A 26,481-nucleotide genomic window follows, 5' to 3' on the forward strand; every position below is an offset into this window, starting at 1 on the left:
TAGTCATCATATCAAGTCTCTCCTCCTTTTTCTTGCATAAAAGTTTCAAACATAGACAAAAACAGAGACTGTATAATGATATACATTTACCACTCCACTTCGACAATGAATAAAACATGGCCAACTTTGAAACTGTTACTCACCCCACCTCCACATTATTGTCATTTTGCAGAGTAATATACTTTTTTCCACTTTAAAAAGCAGCTTTAGGTCGGGTGCAGTGGCTCATGCCTGTAATCCCAGCACTTTGGGAGGCCAAGGTGGGCAGATAGCCTGACGTCAGGAGATCGAGACCATCCTGGCTAACATGGTGAAACCCTGTCTCTACTAAAAATACAAAAACTTAGCTGGGCATTGTGGCACACGCCTGTAATCCCAGCTACTCAGGAGGCTGAGACAAGAGAATCGCTTGAACCCAGGAGGCAGAGGTTGCAGTGAGCTGAGATCATGCCACTGCACTCCAGCCTGGGTGACAGAGCGAGACTGTCTCTCAAAAAAAAAAAAAAAAAAAAAAAAAAAGGCAGCTTTATTGAGATAATTGACATTTATTAGCTATACATATTTAAAGCATACGATTTGATTAAATTTTGACACAAATATGCACCTGTGAAATCATCATCACAAGCAAGATAGTGAACACGTCTATCATCCCCAAAAGTTTCTGCTTGCCCCTTGCCTATTCCTCTTGTCCCTCCCATCTCCTCTCTGTCCCTACCTCCTTCCCCAGAGGCAACCACCTATCTACTTTCTGTAACTATAGGTTAGTTCGCATTTCCTGGAGTTTTAGATAAATGGAATCATACTGTATGTACTTGTTTTTGCCTGGCTTCTTTCACTCAGCATAATTGTTTTGAGATTCATCCATGTTATTGTGTGTATTAGTAGCCTATTCCTTTTCACTTACTTGAACCTTGGAGGCTCCATTGGATCTTTCTGCATTTCTACCATCCGAATAACCCTCTGTTTAGCTCCAGAGTTGAATGCCACTCCTTGCTGAGATGGTGTGTATCTGAAGAAAGCAGATAAAAACTAAAGGTGTAATTAGTTCAAGCTTTCAGTAGGTATTTTCCTTCTATTACAATCTTAAGCTAGACTACATTTTCAATTCCTTTCGCAAAGTATTAACAGAAAATTAACAAAATATTTAGACAAAGCAGACAGCAAGAGGGATAAAAGAACATAAATTATGAGTTACAGTCAAAATATAAACTTGAGTGGTATTAGTTTGCAAATAACCCATCCTCATATGTTTTCCAACATGGAAGGTGCCGTGTTCAGTTTCACAGATAAGCAGTCTAGAAAATAGTACCTATTTAGTATGCCTGCATCTGAGGAAAAAACACTCATAATAATCCCAGCAGGCAACTTACGGTTAGCAGTTTTCGATTAATCATAGGTTATAAAACAGAGAAAAGAATAATGACAGCAGCCCTACCAGCTCTGAATTTTCCCTCAATATCTGTATGTGATTCAATTCTCTATGCAGATTTAGTCAAGTAAAACGCCTCAAAATTTAGAAGTATTATAAAGATATCTATTACTTATAAATGGAAAACTATAAATAATAATTGTGATTTAGGTCATATACCACAAGTAACTGTTAATTTCTAAAAACAAAAAATATAATTTGAAAACAGCATAGGGCCAGTCCGGGTGGCTCATGCCTGTAATCCCAGCACATTGGGAGGCCGAGGTGGGCGGATCATCTGAGGTCAGGAGTTTGAGACCAGCCTGGCCAACGTGGTGAAACCCTGTCTCTACTAAAAATACAAAAATTAGCTGAGCATGGTGGTGCAAGCCTGTAATCCCAGCTACTCAGGAGGTTGAGGCAGGAGAATCGCTTGAACCCAGGAGGCAGAGGTTGCAGCGAGCCAAGATTGTGCCACTGCATTCCAGCCTGGGTGACAGAGTGAGACTCCATCTCAAAAAAAAAAAAAAAAAAGAAAATAGCATAGGCTGGGCACAGTCGCTCACGCCTATAATCCCAGCGCTTTGGGAACCTGAGGAGGATGGATCATTTGAGGTCAGGAGTTCGAGACCAGCCTGGCCAACATGGTGAAACCCTGTCTCTACTAAAAAAAATACAAAAATTAGCCAGGTATGGTGGTGGGCACCTGTAATCCCAGCTACTCAGGAGGCTGAGGCAGAAGAATCTCTTGGGAGGCAGAGGTTACAGTGAGCCAAGATCACACCACTGCACTCCAGCCTGGGCAACAGAGCAAGATTCTGTCCCTCACCCCAAAAAAAAGCATAAAAAGAGGCCAAGTGTGGTGGCTCAAGTCTGTAATCTCAGCACTTTGGGATGACAAGGCAGGAGGACTGCTTGAGCCCAGGAGTTCGAAAACAGCCTGAGCATCACAGCGAGACCCTGTCTCTACAAAAAATTAAAATATTAGCCAGGCATGGTGGCATCAAGGCAGGAGGATCACCTGAGCCCAGGAGGTGGGGGCTGCAGTGAGCTGTGTTGGTGTCACCGTACTCCAGCCTGGGCAACAGAGAAACTTTATCTCAGAAAACAAACAAAAACCAAAGTGGACACCTTAAAAAATTCTGCTTTCAATTGTCTGCAAAGACAGTAGACAGGCTTTGAGTTATTATTGAAAACAATGCATTTATAATGGTTGCTAAGTGGGTTAGTGAAAGAATACCATGACCCCCCAAGCTGAATCAAGTTCAGAATGAAACTAAGTCTTCTAGGCATGATTCATACCGGATATACTGAGCAGGAGCCAGTTTGTCAGCTGCTCGAACTGGCATGGCTGCGGCGACCTTCTGTGATACAGATTTTTCTAAGGCTACTCTTGTCTTTTCTGTTATCTGAAATAGGAAATATCACATTGAGAGTTTGGAAGTTAATCAGGATGTAAATAGTCATCGAATATATCAATTCCCAGTTACCTCTTTAATAGCTTCTTCATCGGGCCTTTGCAGGTCTGGATCATCTGCATTCATAACCTCCTTTGGAACCAGGTCAGTGTATTTGCTATAAATGACCTAAAATGTTCAAACACAAGCAGGCTTAAGAAAAGCAAACAACGAAAAGAAACCTCATTAGCCATTTCAGATGTCAACATGCCCTCTCAGCACACTTAAAAATTTAGGACACTCAGATTTTCTCTTTTAGATTTTAAAACCAAGGAAGCTTAAAATATATAAACAAATTGCTACCCTGGCTACAAGTTAGTAATTTTCCCTTGACCTCATGCATTTAAATTGTTTGAGATCTTCTAATCAAGTTAGTATCCAAATAAACCATGCCAACAAAATCATGCATTGATGATCACTATTTTTGAGGCCCACTAAAACTTGAAATTAATGATAATATAAATTGCCTATAGCACCATTAACCTAGATTACAAACTCATCAGAATTTAAGTCAGGTTACCAAATAATTTCCAAATTCACTGGGCCTGAAAAATTTTATTGACCTCATCCTATTTATAACGCTTCTCTTTTCTGCCATCAACTCTATTCACAGACTAAGAAAATAAACATGTGCCACAGTTAAAAAACCCAGAATGCTTTCTTCCATGAGAAGACAAAAGAAAAAAAAAAAAGAAAAAGAAAAATATATTCTATATATACAACTTATTTTATATCCATTATCCAAATTGAGGCCTGTTATATGACTTCTACTATGCCCAACATGGTTTCTATTAGGCTGACACTGATGTGGTAGGCTCTTAACAAATAGAATACTGGTTACTTTCAGGTCCATCTATACTTCTTAAATATTTTCATAACAAGTTACATGGCATATTTTAAAGTAAAAAAGAGATACAGAGGGGCCGGGCGCGGTGGCTCACGCCTGTAATCCCAGCACTTTGGGAGGCTGAGGTGGCTGGATCATGTGGTCAGGAGATCGAAACCATCCTAGCTAACATGGTGAAACCCCGTCTCTACTAAAAATACAAAAAATTAGCCGGTTGTGGTGGCAGGCGCCTGTAGTCCCAGCTACTCGGGAGGCTGAGGCAGGAGAATGGCTTTAACCCGGGAGGAAGAGCTTGCAGTAAGCCAAGATTGCGTCACTGCACTCCAGCCTGGGTGACAGAGCAAGACACTGTATATTAAAAAAAAAAAGAGAGAGATACAGAAAATTCAATAAATAATAGGCATTCTACCTTTAATGCTTTAGTCAGAAATTCTTTGAGGTACATAAAAAGAAAGGACAACTTATAAATATCAAAGAAAATCAAATTCCTAGGCACTTGAGATCTCCAGAATTTTTTTTTTGTAGAACTGTTTACCACTACAAGCCAAAGTCTTCTATTAATAAGTCTATCATACATCATTCATTAAAAAAGTTTAAAGGAAATGCATGCTATTTCTAATTTTCTACTCCAAACAGAGCAAAAAAGTGTGAGCCACTTTATGGCTTATGCAACTTGACCTGACTTTGCCTATGCCTTCAATCTCCCCTTACAACTCTCACTCTCTCACTCATTATGCTTCAGTCACACTAGCTCATCTTCTGTTTCTTGAACATAACATACTTTTCCCCAATTCTAGGCCTTTACAGAGTTCCGTTTATCATTCTTCAAGTAAGCTCTCAATCTGTGTGTCTCAGATCAAAGGTCCTCCATTATCGAGGCTTCTTCTGATTGCCTTAGTAGTAACCCCTCCCCACCCAATCATTTGCTCCATAGCACTGTTTACTGTGATCAAGACTGTTCACAGCATGAAATTATCTACTTTACATGGTTATTATCTGTCTCCCCTATTAAAACAATAAAAACGGGGAGGGCACGGTGGCTCACGCCTGTAATCCCAGCACTTTGGGAGGCCGAGGCGGGTGGATCACCTGAGGTCAGGATTTCAAGACCAGCCTGACCAACATGGTGAAACCCTGTCTCTCCCAAAAACAGAAAAATTAGCCAGGCATGGTGGTGGGTGCCTGTAATCCCAGCTACATGAGACGCTGAGGCAGGAGAATCGCTTGAACCCAGGAGACGGAGGTGGCAGTGAGCCGAGATCATGCCATTGCACTCCAGCCTGAGCAACAAGAGTGAAACTGTCTCAAAAAAAAAAAAAAAAAAAAAGTGTCTCCTGTGCTTTATAATAATGACTGGAGATATTTGGTCAATATTTTTTGTACAAATGAATAAATAAATGAATTTTAGAGATATTCTGTTACAAGCTAAAGGTGTTTATAGGTCAGGAACAGTGACTCACGCCTGTAATCACAGCGTTTTGGAAGGCCAAGGTTGGAGGATAGCTTGAGCCCAGGAATTCGAGACCAGCCAGGGCAACATGGCAAGACCTATCTCTATTTTAAAGAATGGATGGATGAATGAATAAATAAATAAGTTTATATTTTAGGCCCTACAGAACTTTCTATAAGCTACTGATTTCCCAGAAAAAACTATCTCATGGCTATACACTAAAATCTCCAGCTTGTTTTTCTCAGGAGTGAGAAGAGGGATCAGGTAAGAAAGCCTAAGGTGATTTAGCACAAAACACGTACTACTGATATGTGAGTTATTAGTGTCACCATACTCTAAGAGTGTTGATTTTGGAAGGGACCATAAAGCTCACTCTACTGAAAAGAGTGAGGTTCAGTACATTAAGATCATACAGCTACTATCTGACCTCAAAAGTCTTATTTCCTCTCAGCATGGAAAAACCTATACAACCCTAAGCTGAAAATTATATAACAACACAAGAAAAAAATACCAATTCTATGAAGAGTTAATCATGAAGAGTTTATCACTTCTCCATAGCAACGGTTATAAGGAAAGGATTCTAAGTAAATGGCTCCCTGGTAGTCATGTATGTTCAACATAAAGTGTCAATACTAATTTAGCATACAAGAGTCATTTGCTGCTCCTTATTTGGGCATTCCAAAGTTAATAACCCTTCAAATGAGCATCAATAAGATTCTAGTATCTCACAAGGCTGAATGAAGGACATCTGAAGAGCAAGATTCCTCCATAGTAATTAATTATAAAACCCCCCATTTTTTTTTTTTTCGAGACGAAGTCTTGCTCTTGTTGCCCAGGCTGGAGTGCAATGGCATGATCTCAGCTCATAGCAACCTCCGCCTCCTGGGTTAAAACCATTCTCCTGCCTCAGCCTCCCTCCCAAGTTGCTGGGATTACAGGCGCATGACACCACGTCCAGCTAATTTTTGTATTTTTATTAGAGATGGGGTTTCACCATGTTCGCCAGGCTGGTCTCGATCTCCTGACCTCAGGCGATCCACCCGCCTCGGCCTCCCAAAGTGCTGGGATTACAGGCGTGAGCCACGGCACCTGGCCAAAACCCCAAATTTTTATAGTCTGAGAATTAAATGTGCTGAGGAAACTGAGTACCAGGAGGCAAATGGGCTGGGGAGCGTTTTCTGAAAAATACAATATACTCTTGAAAGTATCAGAAGCACAAATAAGCTTTGTCAACAAGATAAAGTGGTAACTCATCTGTGAAACAGATATTTTATTACAGAAAACTGGCAAAGAACTAGACTGACTAAAAGGATAAGCCTGTCAAAACATTCACTATGTGAGGTAGAAAGAAAACGCTAATCTAGCTTAGCTAGTGTGTGAAATCATACAAACAAGATAACATATAATTTATCATGGGGTCAGTTTAAAGTTGTTACGGTTTTTTAGGGGTAATATGTTGAAGGCATTCTTTTGGGTATAGTATGTGTGTAACATTTCGTTTCTTTAAGAGATAGGGTTTCATTATATTGCCCAGGCTAGTCTCAAACTCCTGGCCTCAAATGATCCTCCCACCTCAACCTTCCCAAAGTGCTGGGATTACAGGCATGAGCCAATGCACTTGGCCTGTATGTAGTATTTCTTACATAACTATTTCAGAGGGAAAAATACATACACCAAGCCCTTTATTTCAAGATTTATCACTTGGCTGGGTGTGGTGGCTCATGCCTGTAATCCCAGCACTTTAGGAGGCCGAGGTGGGTGGATCACCTGAGGTTGGGAGTTGGAGACTAGCCTGACCAACACGGAGAAACACCGTCTCTACCAAAAATACAAAATTAGTCAGGCGTGGTGGCACATGCCTGTAATCCCAGCTACTCGGGAGGCTGAGGCAGGAGAATCACTTGAACCCGGGAGGCAGAGGTTGCGGTGAGCTGAGATCGTGCCATTGCACCCCAGCCTGGGCAACAAGAGCAAAACTCCGTTTCAAAAAAAAAAAAAAAAGATTTATCACTTTCATAATTAGGAAAAAAAAAGCATTTGGTTGTATCAAGATTTACACTAAAAAAACGTTTTCATCCCCAATTTTGTATGACTAATAAGTCGTATACACAGTACTTACTTCACATATAGAGAATTGCCTTAGACTTGTCCTAGAATATTACGTCTTAGAATCCTCACTGATTCTTCTCACCTCTTATACCTAACACCTAGTATTTTCCATTCTTACTCATTCACTATTAATATTTCAGTGAGAACTCCCTCGTTTCTGAAGAATACCAGACCTCTCGGAAGCAAATCAGAAATCTTAGTCCAAATTCATAAATCCAATAACCTGTTCAGTCTCTGGAATAACAAATTTTTTAAATCCTATTTTATATATTATGCAGTCCATTTCTATTTCTTCTAAAACAGGAAAACCAGTGATTGTCAAACAGGGCATCACTGCCACCTCTAACTCCTCTCTCCCAGTGCCTTTGTAAATGTGTGAGGTGTTTCTAGTTAAGACAATGGGGGTAGGATGGGGACACTACTGGGATTTATAGGTAGTACCACTTATGCTAAACATTGTACAATGCTGAAGATGGTCCTAAACAATCAAAGTGCTCCCCCAGTGCCAATGGCACATAATAGTTACTTGATTAATGTTGAATTACTCAGTGCATTCCAAACTTCATGCATGAATCTATCCACTTCTAGAAAACAAACAAACAAAAAGATATAAACCTGAGAGTGGTCCCAGTTTGGGGTTTGTTTCTAGTGGCTACATTACAGACAAAAGCAACGATCTGGCCGGGCGTAGTCGTTCATGCCTGTAATCCCATCACTTTGGGAGGCTGCAGTGAGCCAAGATCGTGCCACTGCATTCCAGCCTGGGTGACAGAGTGAGACTCCATCTCAAAAAAAAAAAAAAGAAAAAAGAAAAAAAGAAAATAGCATAGGCTGGGCACAGCGGCTCACACCTATAATCCTAGCACTTTGGGAAGCTGAGGAGGATGGATCATTTGAGGTCAGGAGTTTAAGACCAGCCTGGCCAACATGGTGAAACCCTGTTTCTACTAAAAATACAAAAAAATTAGCTGGGCATGGTGGTGTGCGCCTGTAATCCCAGCTACGTGGGATGGTGAGGCAGAAGAATCACTTAAACCTGGGAGGCAGAGGTTTGCAGTGAGCCAAGATTGCACTCCAGCCTGGGCAACAGAGCAAGACTCCATCTCAAAAAAAAAAAAAAAAAAAAGAAAAGAAAAGAAAAGAAAAAAAAGAGAAAAAACAAGGAACAATGCTTTGGAGACCTTATTTGGCCAAGATACTAAACTCCAAAAATAGATAGTTCAGTCTGAACAGTTCTACTCTATTTTGAACACAAAATAATCACCAATACAGACAGTGATTTAAACATCATTCCCTAGAAATCAGATAAAACTCCTTTCCAGTCTTGAAATATAATGCAAAACGGACCAAAGCTGTATTTCATTCAAAATAACACAATCTGCCAATGCCAAATTGTTGCCCTTAGATGTTGTTTTTTCCTACCAAATAGGACTGGAGAGGTAGCACATACCAATAAAGAAGAGTGATTACCCCCAAGGAGAGATGCACCAAAACAAAGGCAACTGAAGTCAAGTGAACGCCTCCATGGTATAGGGTAAATTTCCAGTATATGTTCTCCATGTATAGGGGCCTAATTTTCCTTTTGCAGGAGTGGACTATACTTCCTCACTGGCTTCAGAAGTGGTTTTGTGTTATACAATGAAAACCACTATTATTTGCTGAACAAACACTGGTGGACGCCTTATGTGTCAAACTTTCAGGCAGTAAGTAAGGCACCAAAGACGGAAATATAAATATATAATCCCCGCCCTTAAAAACATTATAGTCAAATGATATAGATTATGAGTGAACAGATAATTACAACAAAAGGTGAAGACTGCTATGATAAACATTGAGAGTAGAGAAGAGGGACACTTAGTCTAGCCAGGGAAGGTCCAGGACAACACTCTGGAATAGTGAAGAGTGAGCTGAGAATGGAAAGCAATAGAATTAAGTCAGAGAGTGAATAAGGGTAGAACTTTCTAGGAAAAAGAATATCCATGGGAAGTCTCAAGAGAGAATGTGTCATATTATGGGAACTACAAGTAGTTCCTCATGGCAAATATTTATAGGGAATGCTTGAACGTTTTTTCTTCTTGGCTGGGCATGGTGTCTCATGCCTGTAATCCCGGGACTTTGGGAGGCCAAGGCAGGTGGACTGCTTGAGGTCAGGAGTTCAAGACCAGCCTAACCAACATGGTGAAACCCATCTCTACTAAAAAGACAAAAACGAGCTGGGCCTGGTGGCGGGCGCCTGTAATCCCAGCTACTCAGAAGGCTGAGGCAGGAGAACTGCTTGAACTGGGAAGACTGAGGTCGCAGTGAGCTGAGATTGCCCTACTGCACTCCAGCCTGAGGGACAAAGCAAGATTTGGTCTCAGAAAAAAAGTTTTTTTCTTCTTAACAACCACCTTGGCTAGGTGCGGTGGCACACAACCGTAATTCCAACACTCTGGGAGGCCAAAGCAGGCAGATCACTTGAGCTCAGGAGTTTGAGACCAGCCTGGGCAACAAGGTGAAACCCTGTCACTACAAAAAATACAAAAATTAGCCGGGCATGGTGGTGTGCACCTGTAGTCCCAACTACTCAGAAGGCTGGGGTGAAAGGATCACTTGAGCTCAGGAGTTCAAGGCTGCAGCGAGTCGTTATTGTGCCACTGCACTCCAGCCTGGGTGACAGAGCAAGACTCTGTCTCAAAAACAAACAACAACACCTATAATAGTATTTATTTTATAGTGAAAACAAACAGAATGGCTAAAACTGAACTATTTATTTTTGGATTTCAGTATTCCGATCAGGAGAGTTGAAGCCAGCCCAGAAAAGTGAGTAAGGGGTCAAGCATGCCATAGCAGCTTAGTCCTTACCCTAAAGACCATGGAAGCCGTAGAAAGATTTTAATTGTGCACACTTGCGTGTATGTGTATATACATGATGAGAAAGACAAACAGACATGGATGAATTTGTTTGTTCATGCCAGCAAGACAAATGTCAACGAGATGGTTGCAGGCTTGGCTGCAGTAAATCAAGCAAGAAATGAAAACAGCTGGCCGGGCGCGGTGGCTCACGCCTGTAATCCCAGCACTTTGGGAGGCCGAGGCGGGCGGATCACGAGGTCAGGAGATCGAGACCATCCTGGCTAACACGGTGAAACCCCGTCTCTACTAAAAATACAAAAAATTAGCCGGGCGTGGTAGTGGGCGCCTGTAGTCCCAGCTACTCGGGAGGCTGAGGCAGGAGAATGGTGTGAACCCGGGAGGTGGAGCTTGCAGTGAGCCGAGATCGCGCCACTGCACTCCAGCCTGGGCGACAAAGCAAGACTCCGTCTCAAAAAAAAAAAAAAATAAATAAAAAAAAAAAAAAAAAAAAAAAATGAAAACAGCCTGAACTAAGTAGCAGAGAGGGGAACATACTTGAGAAGTGTTAAGGAAATAAGATCGTTCACAGAGAATAAATAGATGGAAGGTCTGAGGGAAACAAGAACTAGAATGATTGCTGAGCAGAGAGAACATATGGGCAGTATGTGTCACATGTGAAATCTGAATAGCCTTTGAGCCAGTAAGTCCACATCTAAGAATTTAAACAAATACTCATGTTCAACAAGATGTTTGTATGTGGATCTTGAATACATTTGTTTGTAAAACTAAAAACCACCAATGCTTAAAAAAACTAGCAGATAACCATGCCATGGAATCCTATATAGATTAATAAAAAAAAATGAAGTAGACCTATATGTACTAACAAAAATTGTCAAATGTGTTAAGTAAAAAAAAAAGCAAGTCAAAGGAAGTTATGGGCATCAAAATTCCATTCATGTAAACAACAGTTTCTAAGTTTGTATGTATACATAAAATGAGGATATACATAAATATCTAAATCCATAATAAAAATTTGGAATTATAGCTCCCCCTCCCCCTCCCCTTCTGCCCACGGTCTCCCTCTCCCTCTCCCTCTCTCTCCACGGTCTCCCTCTGATGCTGAGCCGAGGCTGGACTGTGCTGCCACCATCTCGGCTCACTGCAACCTCCCTGCCTGATTCTCCTGCCTCAGCCTGCCGGGTGCCTGGGATTGCAGGCGCACGCCGCCACGCCTGACTGGTTTTCGTATTTTTTTGGTGGAGATGGGGTTTCGCTGTGTTGGCCAGGCTGGTCTCCAGCTCCTAACCGCGAGTGATCTGCCAGCCTCCGCCTCCCAAGGTGCCGGGATTGCAGACGGAGTCTCACTCACTCAGTGCTCAATGTTGCCCAGGCTGGAGTGCAGTGGCGTGATCTTGGCTCGCTAAAACCTCCACCTCCCAGCCGCCTGCCTTGGCCTCCCAAAGTGCCGAGATTGCAGCCTCTGCCAGGCCGCCACCCTGTCTGGGAAGTGAGGAGCGTCTCTGCCTGGCTGCCCATCGTCTGGGATGTGAGGAGCCCCTCTGCCCGGCCGCCCAGTCTGGGAAGTGAGGAGCGCCTCTTCCCGGCCGCCATCCTGTCTAGGAAGTGAGGAGCGTCTCTGCCCGGCGGCCCATCGTCTGAGATGTGGTGAGCGCCTCTGCCCCACCGCCGTCTGGGATGTGAGGAGCACCTCTGCCCAGCCGCGACCCCGTCTGGGAGGTGAGGAGCGTCTCTGCCCGGCCACCCCGTCTGAGAAGTGAGGAGCCCCTCCGCCTGGCAGCCGCCCAGTCTGGGAAGTGAGGAGCGTCTCCGCCCGGCAGCCGCCCCGTCCAGGAGGGAGGTGGGGGGCAGCCCCCGCCCCGCCAGCCGCCCCGTCCGGGAGGGAGGTGGGGGCCAGCCCCCGCCTGGCCAGCCGTCCCGTCCGGGAGGTGGGGGGTGCCTCTGCCCGGCCGCCGCCCCATCCGGGAGGTGGGGGGCGCCTCTGCCCGGCCGCCCCATCTGGGAGGTGAGGAGCCCCTCTGCCCAGCGGCCACCCCGTCTGGGAGGTGTACCCAACAGCTCATTGAGAACGGGCCATGATGACAATGGCGGTTTTGTCCAATGGAGAGGGGGGAAATGTAGGGAAAAGATAGAGAAATCAGATTGTTGCTGTGTCTGTGTAGAGGGAAGTAGACGTAGGAGACTCCATTTTGTTCTGTACTAAGAAAAATTCTTCTGCCTTGGGATGCTGTTAATCTATAACCTTACCCCTAACCCCATGCTCTCTGAAACATGTGCTGTGTCCACTCAGGGTTAAATGGATTAAGGGCGGTGCAAGATGTGCTTTGTTAAACAGATGCTTGAAGGCAGCATGCTCCTTAAGAGTCATCACCACTCCCTAATCTCAGTACCCAGGGACACAAACACTGCGGAAGGCCGCAGGGTCCTCTGCCTAGGAAAACCAGAGACCCTTGTTCACATGTTTATCTGCTGACCTTCCCTCCACTATTGTCCTATGACCCTGCCAAATCCCCCTCTCCGAGAAACACCCAAGAATGATCAATAAATACTAAAATAAATAAATAAATAAATAAAATATTTTAGGAAAAAAAAATTTGGAATTATATATATCACTGTAGTAACAGCAGTTACCTCTGGGAAGTAAAGTAGGAGAAAAGCGGGCAGGACTGTATATACTTGTGATATATACTTATGGTATCTTTTACTATAATATATTATTTGTATAACTTTTTTTTTTATTTGAGACAGAGTCTTGCTCTGTCGCCCAGGCTGGAGTGCGGTGGTGCCATCTTTAGCTCACTGCAAGCTCTGCCTCCCAGGTTCACGCCATTCTCCTGCCTCAGCCTCCCGAGTAGCTGGGACTACAGGCACCCGCTACCATGCCCAGCTAATTTTTTGTGTTTTTAGTAGAGACGGGGTTTCACTGTGTTAGCCAGGATGTTCTCAATTTCCTGACCTCGTGATCCACCCACCTCAGCCTCCCAAAGTGCTGGGATTACAGGTGTGAGCCACCACATCCAGCCTATTTGTATAATTTTTTTAAAAAAAATCAATATAATAGTAAGAAAAAATGACTCCCAGGCTTTCAGCATAAACAATTAGGAAAATATCACTACCACTTACTGAGTTACAGAAATAGCAGGTAGATTAAGTGGACAATTATGTATTTAGGTTTGGATTTGATTAAGTAGCACTTTAGGGAAATCTAGATACACTTGCCCTTGTAGACAGTAAGATATAAGGACCTACAGCCCAGCAGAGAATACTGGGCTGGAAACACAGATTGAACAGTCATCAGCATATGAGTGGCAAATAAATTACATTAGTTAAAGAGAATGTGCTGTGTTTTTTGGTTAAAGTCACAGAATGATTAAAAGAAAAAAAATATATAAAGAGAATGTGCTGTAAAAAAATGTGTTAAGAGACTTTTGCCAGAGAGCACCTCATCAAACTGGTTTAGGTGAGGTCATTTTGTAGTGAATTGAAGAGTGAAAGGAAAGTGAAGAAACAGAGAGGGCAAAAACAACTCCTGAAACAAGCCTGAAAAAAGTGAAGAAAATTAGGTGGTAGCTAGACAGAACACTGCGAGTAGGTACTCAGGGAAAAGCCTATCTTTCAAAAGATAAGAAAGGCCAGGCAGCCTCATGCCTGTAATCCCAGCACTTTGGGAGGCCGAGGCGGGCGGATCACGAGGTCAGGAGATCGAGACCATCCTGGCTAACATGGTGAAACCCCATCTCTACTAAAAATACAAAAAAATTCACCGGGCATGGTGGCAGGCGCCTGTAGTCCCAGCTACTCGGGGGACTGACGTAGGATGATCGCCTGAGCCCAAGAGTTCAAGGTTGCAATGAATTATGAGGGTGCCATGGCACTACAATCTAAAAAAGAATAAACAAACAAACAAATGACAAGAAAAACAAGCACATTCAAATGCTAACAGGAAAGAGCCGTTAGAAGAGGAGGGATGAAGAACTGCTGAGAAGATTAACTAGTAGGTAAGGTTCATAGAGGAAGAGGGAAGGGATTGAGATCCAGAATATATATGGCAAGATCAGGTGTAGATCCAGGTGCAGTGGCTCACGCCTGTGATCCCAGCACTTTGGGTGGCAGAAGCAGGAGGATTGCTTGAGCCCAAAAGTTCAAGACCAGCTTGAGTAACATAGGGATATCCCACCTCTACAAAAAAATAATGAATTAGCCAGGCATGGTGGTGCACACCTGTGCTCTCAGCCACTCGAGAGGCTGAGGTGGGAGGACTGCTTGAGCCCAGGAGGTCGAGGCTTCAGTGAGCCATCATCGTGCCACTGCACTCCAGCCTGGGCAACAGAACAAGACCCTGTCTCAAAAAAACAAATAAAAAATAAAATAAAAAAAGATTAGGCTTAGACAGAAGAAGGCATTTCGTGCAAAAACAAAAGTAAAAGTCGAGGAAAAAGGACAAGTGCAGGATGAAGAAAATTGACAACTGTCTTCCAATAGCTTTATATTCAAATAGATGGGGGAGTCACCTGCTAAGGATGAGATGGGATGAAAGGAGTAGGAATTAAAGTTTGGCGGGAGTAACAAGGGAGCTGAGCTGAAATAGGAGATATAAATCTGCATGATTGCATAATTGTCTTCCCCCAAAGCTCAGCAGCCATGATGCAGAAGCAAAGGATGGGTTGTTAGTGCTATTTTAGAGGGTAAATTGAAAAAGTTTGGGGGGAGAGAGAGGCCAATGATAGGCACTGAAAGCTCTCAAGTATTTTTCCAAACATCATCAGTTCTAAAGAAATCTTTCACTTCTATCTTGAGTATTTATTTACAAGAAAAAAAAAACTAGGTCTTCTTAAAAATAGTTCCTTGGCCCTGAGTGTAGCTGTTCTGTGATGAGATTATTTTAAGCAAATTTTATTTTTGGCCTATGGATTACTTCGTAGCAGGGCCATCCTAAATCTGGATAGCAAATGCTAGTTTTGTACTTAATCTAGGGCAAAAGAAGTTTGTGTAATTTATTATACTCAAATAAACTATTAAATACTTGTAATAGAGTACATGTAAGTACTCTAAGTACATGGAGGAAATGAGTCAAGACTATAGGAAAAAACTAGAAGAAACTACAGGATAAATTAAAAGTTGATGGTAAGGCTCTGGGGTTGCAGATTTTAAAAAATTTACTGGCAGTTTTAGAATGCTAGTAATATAAAGTAACTGTTTTAAAATGTACTTTTTTTCCCCTTTAAAACAAGGTATTGCCACCCAAGCAAGAGTTCAGTGGCTCACTGTATCCTCAAACTCTTGGGCTCAGTCAAACCTCCTACCTCTGCCTCCCAAGTAGCTGGGAATATAGGTACGAGCCACCATGCCCAGCCACTGCTACTTTTAACATAATTCAAACAGCAAGAGATTTATCGTGTCCACAAAATTTAAAATGTTTCCTAAAATATTCATCATTCAGGGAAAACATGAGAGGATTACCTTGTCTTTTGACTGTCCTTGTCGAGCAATTGCATCATATTTAATTTTTCCTTCAGAATCCACCTGAATGGCCAGCGCATTTGACATTTTTTTCTTTCGTCCCATATCCAGTGGATACTGGGCCACATGGATCTCTGGAAAAGCACCTCCATCTCCAAAATCCTACACATTAGAAGTAGTTAAATAAAATAGTTAATCATCATTTGACATTCAAGATATATTCATTCATTCAACAAGTAATTGTTGAGTCCTTAGTATGCTAGATGCTAGAGATACAGCAGAGGTCCCTGCCTCTTGTGGAGTTTACATTCTAGTAGGCAAAGATATAAAAAACACATTCTTTGGCTTGTGATAAGTACCATGAAGGTAATATAAAAGAAAAAGACTGGGAAAAGGGGCTACTTTTGATAGGGTGGTTGGGGACAGCCTTTGTGAAGAAGTAACATGTGAGCTAAAGCCTGAATGATTAGAAAGCAGTCATGGGAAGACACACATACACACACACACACCACACACACACACACGAAGCATTTTCTAGATGGATCAAATAGCCAATGCAAAGGCCCTGCTGCAAGAACGAGCTTGGTATATTTTAGGAAATGAGAATTCAGTGGGGCTAACAGCTTAATAAGGACAGCAGAGCTTGAGGCACAAGTTACATGAGTAAAAAACACCAGATCACAAAGGGACTTACATGCTACAGCAAGAAAATGTGGATTTCATATATGCAGGATGAAACTAAGTAAAATGGCTAGGACAAGGCAAAATATATGTGTATATATTTTAGCATATAAATACATATTTTAGTGAGGAACAGGTAAAGCTATACTTGGGGCAGAAATATAAAAGATTTTTTCTTGGAATCAGATTTTATTAACATATTATTTATTCATTGTTATGTGAGAAGCAAATGAATACAATAGGAAGGATCCAGAAATGAGTTTACTGCATTTCTACTAGTGATTATACATAATTATTTAGGAGAGAGAACTGAGACTGCTAAAGTAGAACAAGCTAAATAAAGTTTGCTGATGAAATGTAGTATTTTAAAAAGGTTTATCAAATAAACATGAGGATCAAGTATAATTTTTAAGTAGTTAAAAAAAATTCAGTAGTATTTGCTTAGTACACTTTAAACATGATTCACACACGTATTATCTCATTTAATCCTTGTAACTCTTTAACATCATTTTAAATGGAAACATTCAGGCTTAGAAAAATTAAGCGGTGTTCCTGAGATCTCATAGGTATTATATGCAGCACCTGAACCCAGATCTTTTGAGACTCCGAAAAGCTTTGTATTTTCTACTACTATGAAATACCTTTCTTTTAGCTCAAAACAGCCAAATGAGTACTATTAAGAAATAATAGAAAACACAAATTAAAATTAATCATTTAGAGGGGGTTTGATGGAAAAAAAAGAAAATATTCACTTTTACAAGACCTCTTTAAGTAATACTCCATTAGATCTAAGATATATGAGTTCCTAAGTACAATATGCTTATTTGCTTAAGAGATGTTTGAAGTTTTTGAAAACCAAGAGAATAAAGCTGAGAGACATTTTCTTGTAAATGAGAAAGAGTTAAAGCATTCCTAAGAAAAGTGCTTTCCGTACCCAAGCCATCAATCTGACACATGCTTGGATTTGCTAGAGTTTTTCAACTATAATAAGTACTTCAGAACTGTAGCTGTAGCATTATGTGGTCATTAAGCTTGCCAGAAAATCATAGCTTTTATTTTGAAAACTAGAACAAAATGCCTTCTTCCACAGAACATTCACTCCCCTCAAGCAGCATCCATAGCATTTCCAGATTAGCTAGCCATTTCAACTTGATTTTCAAATAAGTTGTTCTGTTTCACCAGGATATATGAAACCACTGATAGCCAAGTAAGAATCTAAAAATCTAATAGCAACCAAGTATCGTAATGCTGAAATGCATGGATGAGATTTACATTCTATGTAAGATGATGCCTGTCACCCTCATTGTGCAATGTACTGACAGACCAAACAATATTTATAATGCCTCAACAGAGACACTCAACTGCTCTATTAGATGATGCCAACCACTACTTTTTTGCCCCAGGTAAGACTCCTTGATAATCTTTCATCTTCCTCTGCCTCCCACAAATTACACTATCAGAGAGAACAAAAGCAACAAAAATCCCTTAATAATTGCAATATGACTGGCCTTCACACACCAGCATTCATAAGGACCAGAGGAAAGCTGACAAAAAAGCAACAAAAAGACCTATATGTGGGTTTTTTGGAATACATAGGACAAGATATGATCTAGTTGGGTGTTCCTCTTATAAACTCTAATAAAGAGTGTGGGGCAGGCGCGGTGGCTCACACCTGTAATCCCAGCACTTTAGGAGGCCGAGGCAGGTGGATCACCTGAAGTCAGGAGTTCAAGACCAGCCTAGCAAACATGGTGAAACCCTGTCTGTACTAAAAATACAAAAAATTAGCTGGGTGTGGTGGCACGTGCCTGTAATCCTGGCTACTTGGGAGGCTGAGGCAGGAGAATCGCTTGAACCCAGGAGGCGAAGGCTGCAGTGAGCCAAGATTGCACCACTGCACTCCAGCCTGGGAAACGGAGTGAGATTCCATCCCAAAAATAAAAAAAATAAAAATTAATTAATTAATGTAAAGGATCCTGAGTAATTAGAATAGGTGCTGCCAAGGAAGCTTGTTCTTTTTATTTTTATTTTTTATTTTTTTTGAGATGGAGGTTTGCTGTTGTTGCCCAGGCTGGAGTGCAATGGTGCGATCTTGGCTCACCACAACCTCTGCCTCCCAGGTTCAAGCAATTCTCCCGCCTCAACCTCCGGAGTAGCTGGGATTACAGGCATGCGCCACCACACCTGGCTAATTTTGTATTTTTAGTAGAGACAGGGTTGCTCCATGTTGGTCAGGCTGGTCTCGAACTCCTGGCTTCAGGTGATCTGCCCGCCTTGGCCTCCCAAAGTGCTGGGATTACAGGTGTAAGCCACTGCGCCCAACCGGAAGCTTGTTATTTGGCAACAAGCTAGAGATAGAAAGAGCTATTCCAGATGGTTCCTTCTCCCTCATTGCCTTCAAATCAACCAAATTTTGTCTATCCGCAAAAATATATTTAATCTATATATCAGATATATATTAACACTCTCAAATTAAAGGTAAGAAAACAGGTGAAGAGAAAGAAATCAGCAAAGGAAGTGCTACTGGAGTTTTCCCTGAAGGAAAGTTATCTCTTCAGGGTTATGTGGTATTATCGGAGGGGAGGAGGAGGAGGAGAAGCCCAAATATGAAATCCACTTTCATCTCTCTTATCTTTTACTTTCCCATTATTTTCTGTAATTCCTGAATTTATAAAATATTAGTTTTCTTGTAAATATTTAATAGTTTGATATAGGAATAGACAAATGGTACAGTTCTCTAGCGACCACAAAGCAGTGATAGATAATAAGCAAAAAGAAAATGATACATCTTCTGAGGGAAATATACATCTTGAGAGCACATAACCAGAATTTCTATCACACTGACATTCATAATCAGAGGTTCTAACATTTAAATTTATGTTATAGTGTGCTATAATAAATTTCAGCACAATTTAACAAATCTAAACTTAAGATCTATATGTACCTCTAATAACCGAGGTATCCAGCCTTTCCGGTATCCGTACGGGGGAGGTTCTCTTCGGGAGGAGACCAGTGAGGTCTGCCGCGATCTCTGGGATCTTGCCTTTTCTTCAGCCTCAAGCTGGTCCTGAGATAGCTGAGTAGGTGCAGGTAAAAAGCTATAAGCAAAGATAATAAAAGTCAGAAATTTAAAAAACTCTTATGTTTAATTTGACCACTGCAACTTGGCCACAGAGACAATTTTTCCTACGATGCTTTTACTTTTCAGAAAAAGAGCAGATTTTTCAATGATTTATGGTAGTACTCAATACTAGCCATTTTATAATATGTGGAAGACAGAAGTACTCAAAGATACACAGTAAAAACATCTGACTAGGACAACAGCAAATGATGTCCAGAATAAAAAATTAACAGATATTTCACATAACAGACAAACTCTTAAGCGTTTATGCTTCCATATTTCCTTTTTTTTTTTTGAGAAAGAGTCTCACTCTGTTGCCCAGGCTGGAGTACAGTGGTGTCATCTCCACTCACTGCAACCTCTGCCTCCTGGGTTCAAGTGATTTTCCTCCCTCAGCGTCCCAAGTAGCTGGGATTACAAGCATGCGCCACCACACCAGGCTAATTTTTGCAATTTTAGTAGAGATGCGGTTTCACCATGTTGGCCAGGCTGGTCTTGAACTTGACCTCAAGTGATCCGCTGACCTTGGCCTCCCAAAGTGCTGGAATTACAGGCGTGTGCCACCACACCTGGCCATGCTTCCATATTTCTTTCCTTTTTTTTTTTTTGAGACAGAGTCTCTCTGTGTCACCTAGGCTAGAGTGCAGTGGCACCATCTCAGCTCACTGCAGCCTCCACCTCCTGGGTTCAAGTGATTTTCCTGCCTCACCCTCCCAAGTAGCTGGGATTACAGATGTTCAGCACCACGCCCACCTAATTTTTGTATTTTTAGTAGAGACAGGGTTTCGCCATGTTGGCCAGGCTGGTCTCGAACTCCTGACCGCAGGTGATGTGCCCGCCCCGGCCTCCCAAAGTGCTAGGATTTCAGGTGTGAACCACCACGCCCAGCCTGTTTCCATATTTCTTATAACAAACAAGTAAACATTCCTAATACTTCAGGGATAAACTGTCCAGTATATACTTGCTATTCTTATACTCCTTTTTTTTTTGAGACAGAGTCTCGTTCTGTCGCCCAGCCTTGAGTGCAGTGGCACAACCTCGGCTCACTGAAACCTCTGTCGCCTGGATTCGTGTGATTCTCATGCCTCAGCCTCCCGAGTAGCTGGGATTACAGGTGCATGCCACCACATCCCTATTTTTTGTATTTTTAGTAGAGACTGGTTTTTGCCATGTTGGCCCATGTTGGTCAGGCTGGTCTCGAACTCCTGACCTCAAGTGATCCATCAGCCTCCGTCTCCCAAAGTACTGGGATTACTGGCATGAGCCACCACGCCTGGCTACTCCTTGTTTTTAACATTTTTACCGTTATGCTCCTTACTTTAAACTACTTCAGTGTAAATACAAAAGAACTAGGATTAAAACTGAATGTAAAAAAGAGGTGGATAAAATAAACACAAGTTGCATATTTAAGTGTCAAGGGTATCTACAATGAAATTTAAAACTTAGAGGCCAGGCCAGCCATGGTGGCTCACACCTGTAATCCCAGCACTTTGGGAGGCCAAGGCGGGTGGATCACTTGAGGTCAGGAGATCAAGACCGGCCTGATCAACATGGTGAAACCCTGTCTCTACTAAAAATACAAAATTAGCCAGGCGTGCTGGTGTGCGCCTGTAATCCCACTCGGGAGGCTGAGGCAGGAGAATCACTTGAATCCGGTAGGTGGAGGGTACAGTGAGCCAAGATTGCACCATTGCACTCCAGCCTAGGCAACAACAGCAAAACTCCATCTCAAACAAACAACAACAAAAAAACCCTTAGAGGCCAAAGAATCAAAGCAGAAGCCCTGAAGATGCAGCTTATTCTTTAGTCAAGGTAACCTTTCTACTAAATGGTTCTTAACAACTTTTAAGTATTAAAGTATTACAGTGATACTCCAAAGTATTACAAAAGGATCCTGATGGATGAATATGGAGAAAATAACCTTAGTTCCTTTGTGATTCTTGGATAGTAAGCATACCTAAGTAGCAGAGCTTATTAATTATTCAAAAATATTTATTATTTGGGTACAAGCACTATGCTAGGCATGAGACTATAAATGGAGAAAGACAGCTTAGTCTTGCAGACAGAGACCAAAAAAAAAAAAAAATCACACAAATCTATAATTACACATTATGTTAAGTTATGATGGAAAAATATAGATGCTATGACAGTCTACATGAGAGGGATCTAATCCAGTCTGGGGAGGTAAGTGATGGCTAGGCTCAGAATTCAGATCCGACCTATGCCACTTACTAACCTGGATAAGCTACTTACCTCTCTGAATCTGTTTTCTCATCTGTAATAATAGTTCATAAGAGTATCTACTTCATAAGGTTCTTATAAGTATTAAGTGAGAGAAATCCAGGAACCAGTTGGTATAGTATCTAGACACTTTCAATACAGGTTCTGTATGTTTGATTATTTTAGGGCTGTTCCATGACTCTTCCAGTTTGGGTTAACTGCCTGTCTCTATGCTCCCCCAAAACGCTCTATATACCACTACTACAACATTACCTTACTGTATTGCAATCATCTACTCATTTAACTATTCTGTTTCCATGAGACTGTGAGCAGCTCTGCAGGAATCACGCCTTATGCTTCTTTCATCCCTAATGCTCCAAGACTTCTAGCTCACAGCTGGAGCTCCTTAAATGTTGTAGGAGAAATAAATACACTCTTCCCCAGCACTCACCATCTTTATTTCACTACAGCCTTCTTATCTTTCCTTAAACAAGCCATCTCAGGATCTTTACATTGGCTATTCCTTCTGCCATAAAATCAATCTAATCATCTATCTATCTATCTATCTATCTATCTATCGCAATCAATCAATCACAATTTTTCTCTATCTATTGCAATCAATCAATCACAATTTTTCCGGCTGGGCGAGGTGGCTCACACCTGTAATTCCAACACTTCGGGAGGCCAAGGCAGGTGGATTACTTGAGGCCAGGAGTTCGAGACCAGCCATGCCAACATAGTGAAACCCTGTCTCTATTAAAAACACAAAAATTAGCCGGGCATGGTGGCGGACGCCTGTAATCCCAGCTGAGGCAGGAAAATCACTTGAACCTGGGAGGTGGAGTTTGTAGTGAGCTGACATTGCTCCACTGCACTCCAGCCTGGGTGAGAGTGAGACTCTGCCTCAAAAAAAAAAAAAAAAAAAAAAAAGAACAAATTTTCGTATGCTTTTATAGAAATTTCTTCTCCAGATCTCCAGATCTTTTCTTTTTTGACTGCTCCTTGCCGGGCAGGGCTATCCCACAGGCAGTATGCCTAGAGTAGCCCCAGATCTTTCAACAGCTTGCATCTCAGCACTCTTGTCTCTGCTCAGTTACCTCTCTCTAGAGCTGTTTTCTGACCACCTTACCCAAAATAGCCACTTCACCCCAAACTTTGAGTCACTCTCTAACCCGGTCTTTATTTTATTCCTAGCATGTATTACCTGAAATTGCATTATGATTTTACTCACTCTGTCCCATTAGAATGTAAGCTAATTAGAATTCTGTCCCATTAGAATTCTAATTCTGTCCCATTAGAATGTAAGCTCCATGTGGATAGAGTATAAAATTAAAACAAACTCAGTTTATCCTATTATTTCACTCAACAATCAACAACACACAACACTTCTGATACCAGATGTGTGATGGTTTTTCCCCACATATCAAGCAAGCTATCAACTGTCTACTGGACACCAGTCAAGTGTCCTCTAATTCAATTCAATTTTGATGTTATCTACCTGGAGATACTGTCAGATGTTACAGGTTGAGGGCTCAGTCCCACAAGACTGCCCTTACTTTAGATGCCAACAGTAGGTCCAAGGCCACTGGCCAACTAACTACAAACCAGGGTTCCCATGACCTCATCTTCAGGTTCAACTAATTTGCTAGGGCAGCTCACAGAACTCAGGGAAATGTGTTTACTGATTTAAAGGATATTACAAAGAATACTGAGGAACACCACATGGTAGGTATGGAAAGCTCTGGAGTCCTCAAGACTGGCCATTTAAAGATCGCATTCTGCCACTGCAATTTTAAGCACACAATACCCATGACAGGCCAGATGATGTGGTGGCTCACGCCAGTAATGCCAGCACTGTGGGAGGCTGAGATGGGTAGATCAGATCAGTTAAGCCCAGTTCAAGACCAGGCTGGGCAACATGGCAAAACCCCATCTCTACTAAAAAAAACAAAAATTAACTGGGCATCATGGCAAGCGTCTAGAGTCCCAGCTACTCTCGGGCGCTGAGGCAGGAGGATCACCTGAGCCTTGGGAGGTTGAGGCTGCAGTGGGCTGTGATTGGGCCACTGCACTCCAGCCTGGGCAAGAGTGAGACCCTGTATCAAAAAATAAAATTAAATAAATAAAAAATACCCATGACATCTCTAGAAATTTTTCCTGTGCGTCCATTTCAAATTCCACCTTTTCCACAAAGTCTCCCCTCATAACTTTACTAGTCTATGACACAGTGTCTCACACCTGGGGGGCACTCAAATGTTTGCTGCCTGTAACATTTACTAAACAAACTCTTGGCTGGGCATGGTAGCTCATGCCTGCAATCCCAGCACTTTGGGAGGCCTAGGTGAGAAGACTGATGGAGGCCAAGAATTGGAGACCACCCTGGCCAACGCAGTAACACCCCATTTCTAATTTTTTTTAAAAAAAATTTCAGATGCCGGGCATGGTGGCTCATGCCTGTAATCCTAGCACTTTCGGAGGACGAGACAGGAGGACTGCTTGAGGCCAAGAATTCAAGACCAACCTGGCCAACACAGCGAGACCGCATCTCAAAAAATAAAGTTAAAAAAAAAAGCAAAAAAATTTTAGAAACGAAGGGGGGAAGAAAACTCTCCAGCCCACATAACTTATTCCATTCAATTCTTTTTGCACTAAGGTTAGTATTACACAAATGCACATTTTGTGTTCTGTAATAGTTTTATGTCTGTATACCTTGGACCCCTATCTTCCCTGTTGCCAAAGACAGATTTTCTTCTGTGTACATAACCCCCAGGACAGAGCAAGGCACCAACAGTAATTCCCAAAATAATTTTTTGATTAAAACTTTTGGATTCATACTGTCATCAGCCAGAAAAAAAACCATGCGTGAGGAGAATGAAGGGTGTTAAGAGAGCTCAAGCTGATGTCCTAAAAGGATTACTTTCTCTACAACCTTCCTGAACACTAGCCTTTTCCTGTTGAGTTCGCATGGAAAGTTTTTCCACTTAAAATGGGGCAGCAAGGCTGGGGACTAGTAGGAGTAGCGTAACTTCTCGGACTCTCCCACTGAAAAGCATCTTTTTCTTAAAGGCGGAGAGCACTTTACAGACGGTTACTAAGGTAACCGGAAACAGCAAAACTGAGGTGGTTCTATCTACGGAAGAAATTCTAAGCTCCAAAGTTAAAATGCGGAGCAGTGGCGCATATCAGCAGACGGCGGTCACTACTGTGGCTCATTTAAATCTGTGTTCAGCTCCGGGCCTCTTTTTTCAGGAATCCTTGTTTCGAGACACCCAGTGGACAGCGAAAGGAGAGAGACCACCACAGGCAAACGGCCGGAAAGCCGCGCAGTCGCAGCCCGCGCGCTTCACTCCGCCCAAATAAGCCACTACGGTCACCAACCCCATCTCGTTCGCCCGAGCCGCGGACCTGAGGGAGCGCTGTCCGCTCCCCGCAAGATGCTCACGCGAAAAACCCACTCTTCAGTGTCTGAGGCCACTCCGCAGCTTTCGGCCTCGGTGAGCGGGTGAACTAAACCCGGGAAACCGCTGAAAGACCCCAGCTTCGACTAGGCCTAGTCGTAGCGGCGGCCAGCGGGAGGGCGTAGCCGTAGTCTTGGCCCACGTCATTCTGTGCCCCGGGTCAGGTCACCGCCCGGAGGATATGGGAAGAGAAATGAAGAAGACTGGTACTCCCAGACCCTTCCGTATCGAGGACCCCAATCAACAACCCACCTGGTGAGCGCCATCTTCTTCCGCTTCTTCCAACGCGAGCGACAGCACCGCTGGGCGGGTCTTTTCAGATGATGAGGAGCGGAAAGGAAGGAGTGCGCGATGCGCAGGCGCTCTGGCCGAAAAGGCCTTCTGGGATTTGTAGTTCTTTGAACAGGAGTACCGTTTGTATTCTGACCAGACCAAGCGGTTATCAAGGAATAATGTCTTCAGCTAGCAACAAATGCATAACTCGATGGCTTATATGCGACATGATAGGGCGTTCCCTAGGCAAAATATCAAAGATACAGGGAGATGCCTTTTAGGCCGCTGTATTACGTTCCTTACTCAGTCCCGTTCCCCGAGAAGGGGTACAAAATACAAAAGCTTCCCGGGGACAGCTACTTTAAGTAAGAGTGATAGGGCGTTTAAAACGACAGGTAATAATGAGACTAGCTAATGGAGAGTTCTTGGACTCTCTGAAAACATTCACACTCAAAACTTTTCTTTAAACCGTATCCTCTCACTCCCCAAAACACTCCCTTGGGGAGATATTTCGTAATCCTTGGTAATTTACCGAGTGTCTGGGTTCTCTGCCCAGGGTATGACAAGGCTGAAATCTCATAGGAGGCTCTGGAGAAAAATCCATCTCCTAACTCATTCTTGTTGGCAAAAATCAGTTCCTGGCGGTTGTGGGATCGAGTTCCCTGTTTTGTTTTGTGCTGTTAGTGGTGGCCACCCTCAGCTCCTAGGGGTCACTCTCGAGTCCTTCCCACATGAGCCCTATTTATTGGTAGTTCACAACATGGATATTTGCTTTCTGAAGCACATCTTTCTGACTCCTCTTCTGCCACTGTTGGAGAAAAATGCTCTGCTTTTAAAGGGCTCATGTGATTAGATCAGGAGCACCTGGATAATCTCCCTATTTTAAGATCAACTCTTGGCCGGGCGCGGTAGCTCACACTTGTAATCCTAGCACTTTGGGAGGCCGTGGCGGGCGGATTGCCTGAGCTCAGGAGTTCGACAAAGCCTGGGCAACATGGTGAAACCCTGTCTCTACTAAAAATACAAAAATTAGCTGGGTGTTGTGGCGCGCTCCTGTAGTCCTAGCTACTGGGGAGGCTGAGGCAGGAGAATCGTGTGAATCAGGAGACGGAGGTTGCAGTGAGCCGAGATCACGCCACTGCAC

General features: G+C 42.6%; 1 protein-coding gene across 3 annotated transcripts in view; it reads right to left on the reverse strand.

The window, feature by feature from the left end:
• Positions 1-26,144, reverse strand: part of SNW1 (SNW domain containing 1) — a 44,603-nt gene extending 18,459 nt beyond the window's left edge. For 2 of the 3 annotated variants that reach the window (XM_019009805.4, XM_055361087.2), the window contains exons 1-6: positions 25,317-25,471; positions 19,210-19,363; positions 15,585-15,746; positions 2,899-2,994; positions 2,711-2,817; positions 905-1,009 (exon numbers count right to left, since the gene is read on the reverse strand). In XM_019009805.4, coding sequence (XP_018865350.1) covers positions 905-1,009; positions 2,711-2,817; positions 2,899-2,994; positions 15,585-15,746; positions 19,210-19,363; positions 25,317-25,330 — 638 coding nt within the window. In that variant the 5' untranslated portion in view covers positions 25,331-25,471. Of the gene's footprint in view, positions 1-904; positions 1,010-2,710; positions 2,818-2,898; positions 2,995-15,584; positions 15,747-19,209; positions 19,364-25,316; positions 25,580-25,869 lie in introns of those variants that run through there. The other variant, XM_019009806.4, reaches the window with a different exon arrangement.
• Between the last annotated feature and the right edge of the window lie 337 nt (positions 26,145-26,481).

This window comes from Gorilla gorilla, chromosome 15 (assembly GCF_029281585.2).
Source record: "Gorilla gorilla gorilla isolate KB3781 chromosome 15, NHGRI_mGorGor1-v2.1_pri, whole genome shotgun sequence".
In the NCBI taxonomy this organism is placed as follows: domain Eukaryota; kingdom Metazoa; phylum Chordata; class Mammalia; order Primates; family Hominidae; genus Gorilla; species Gorilla gorilla.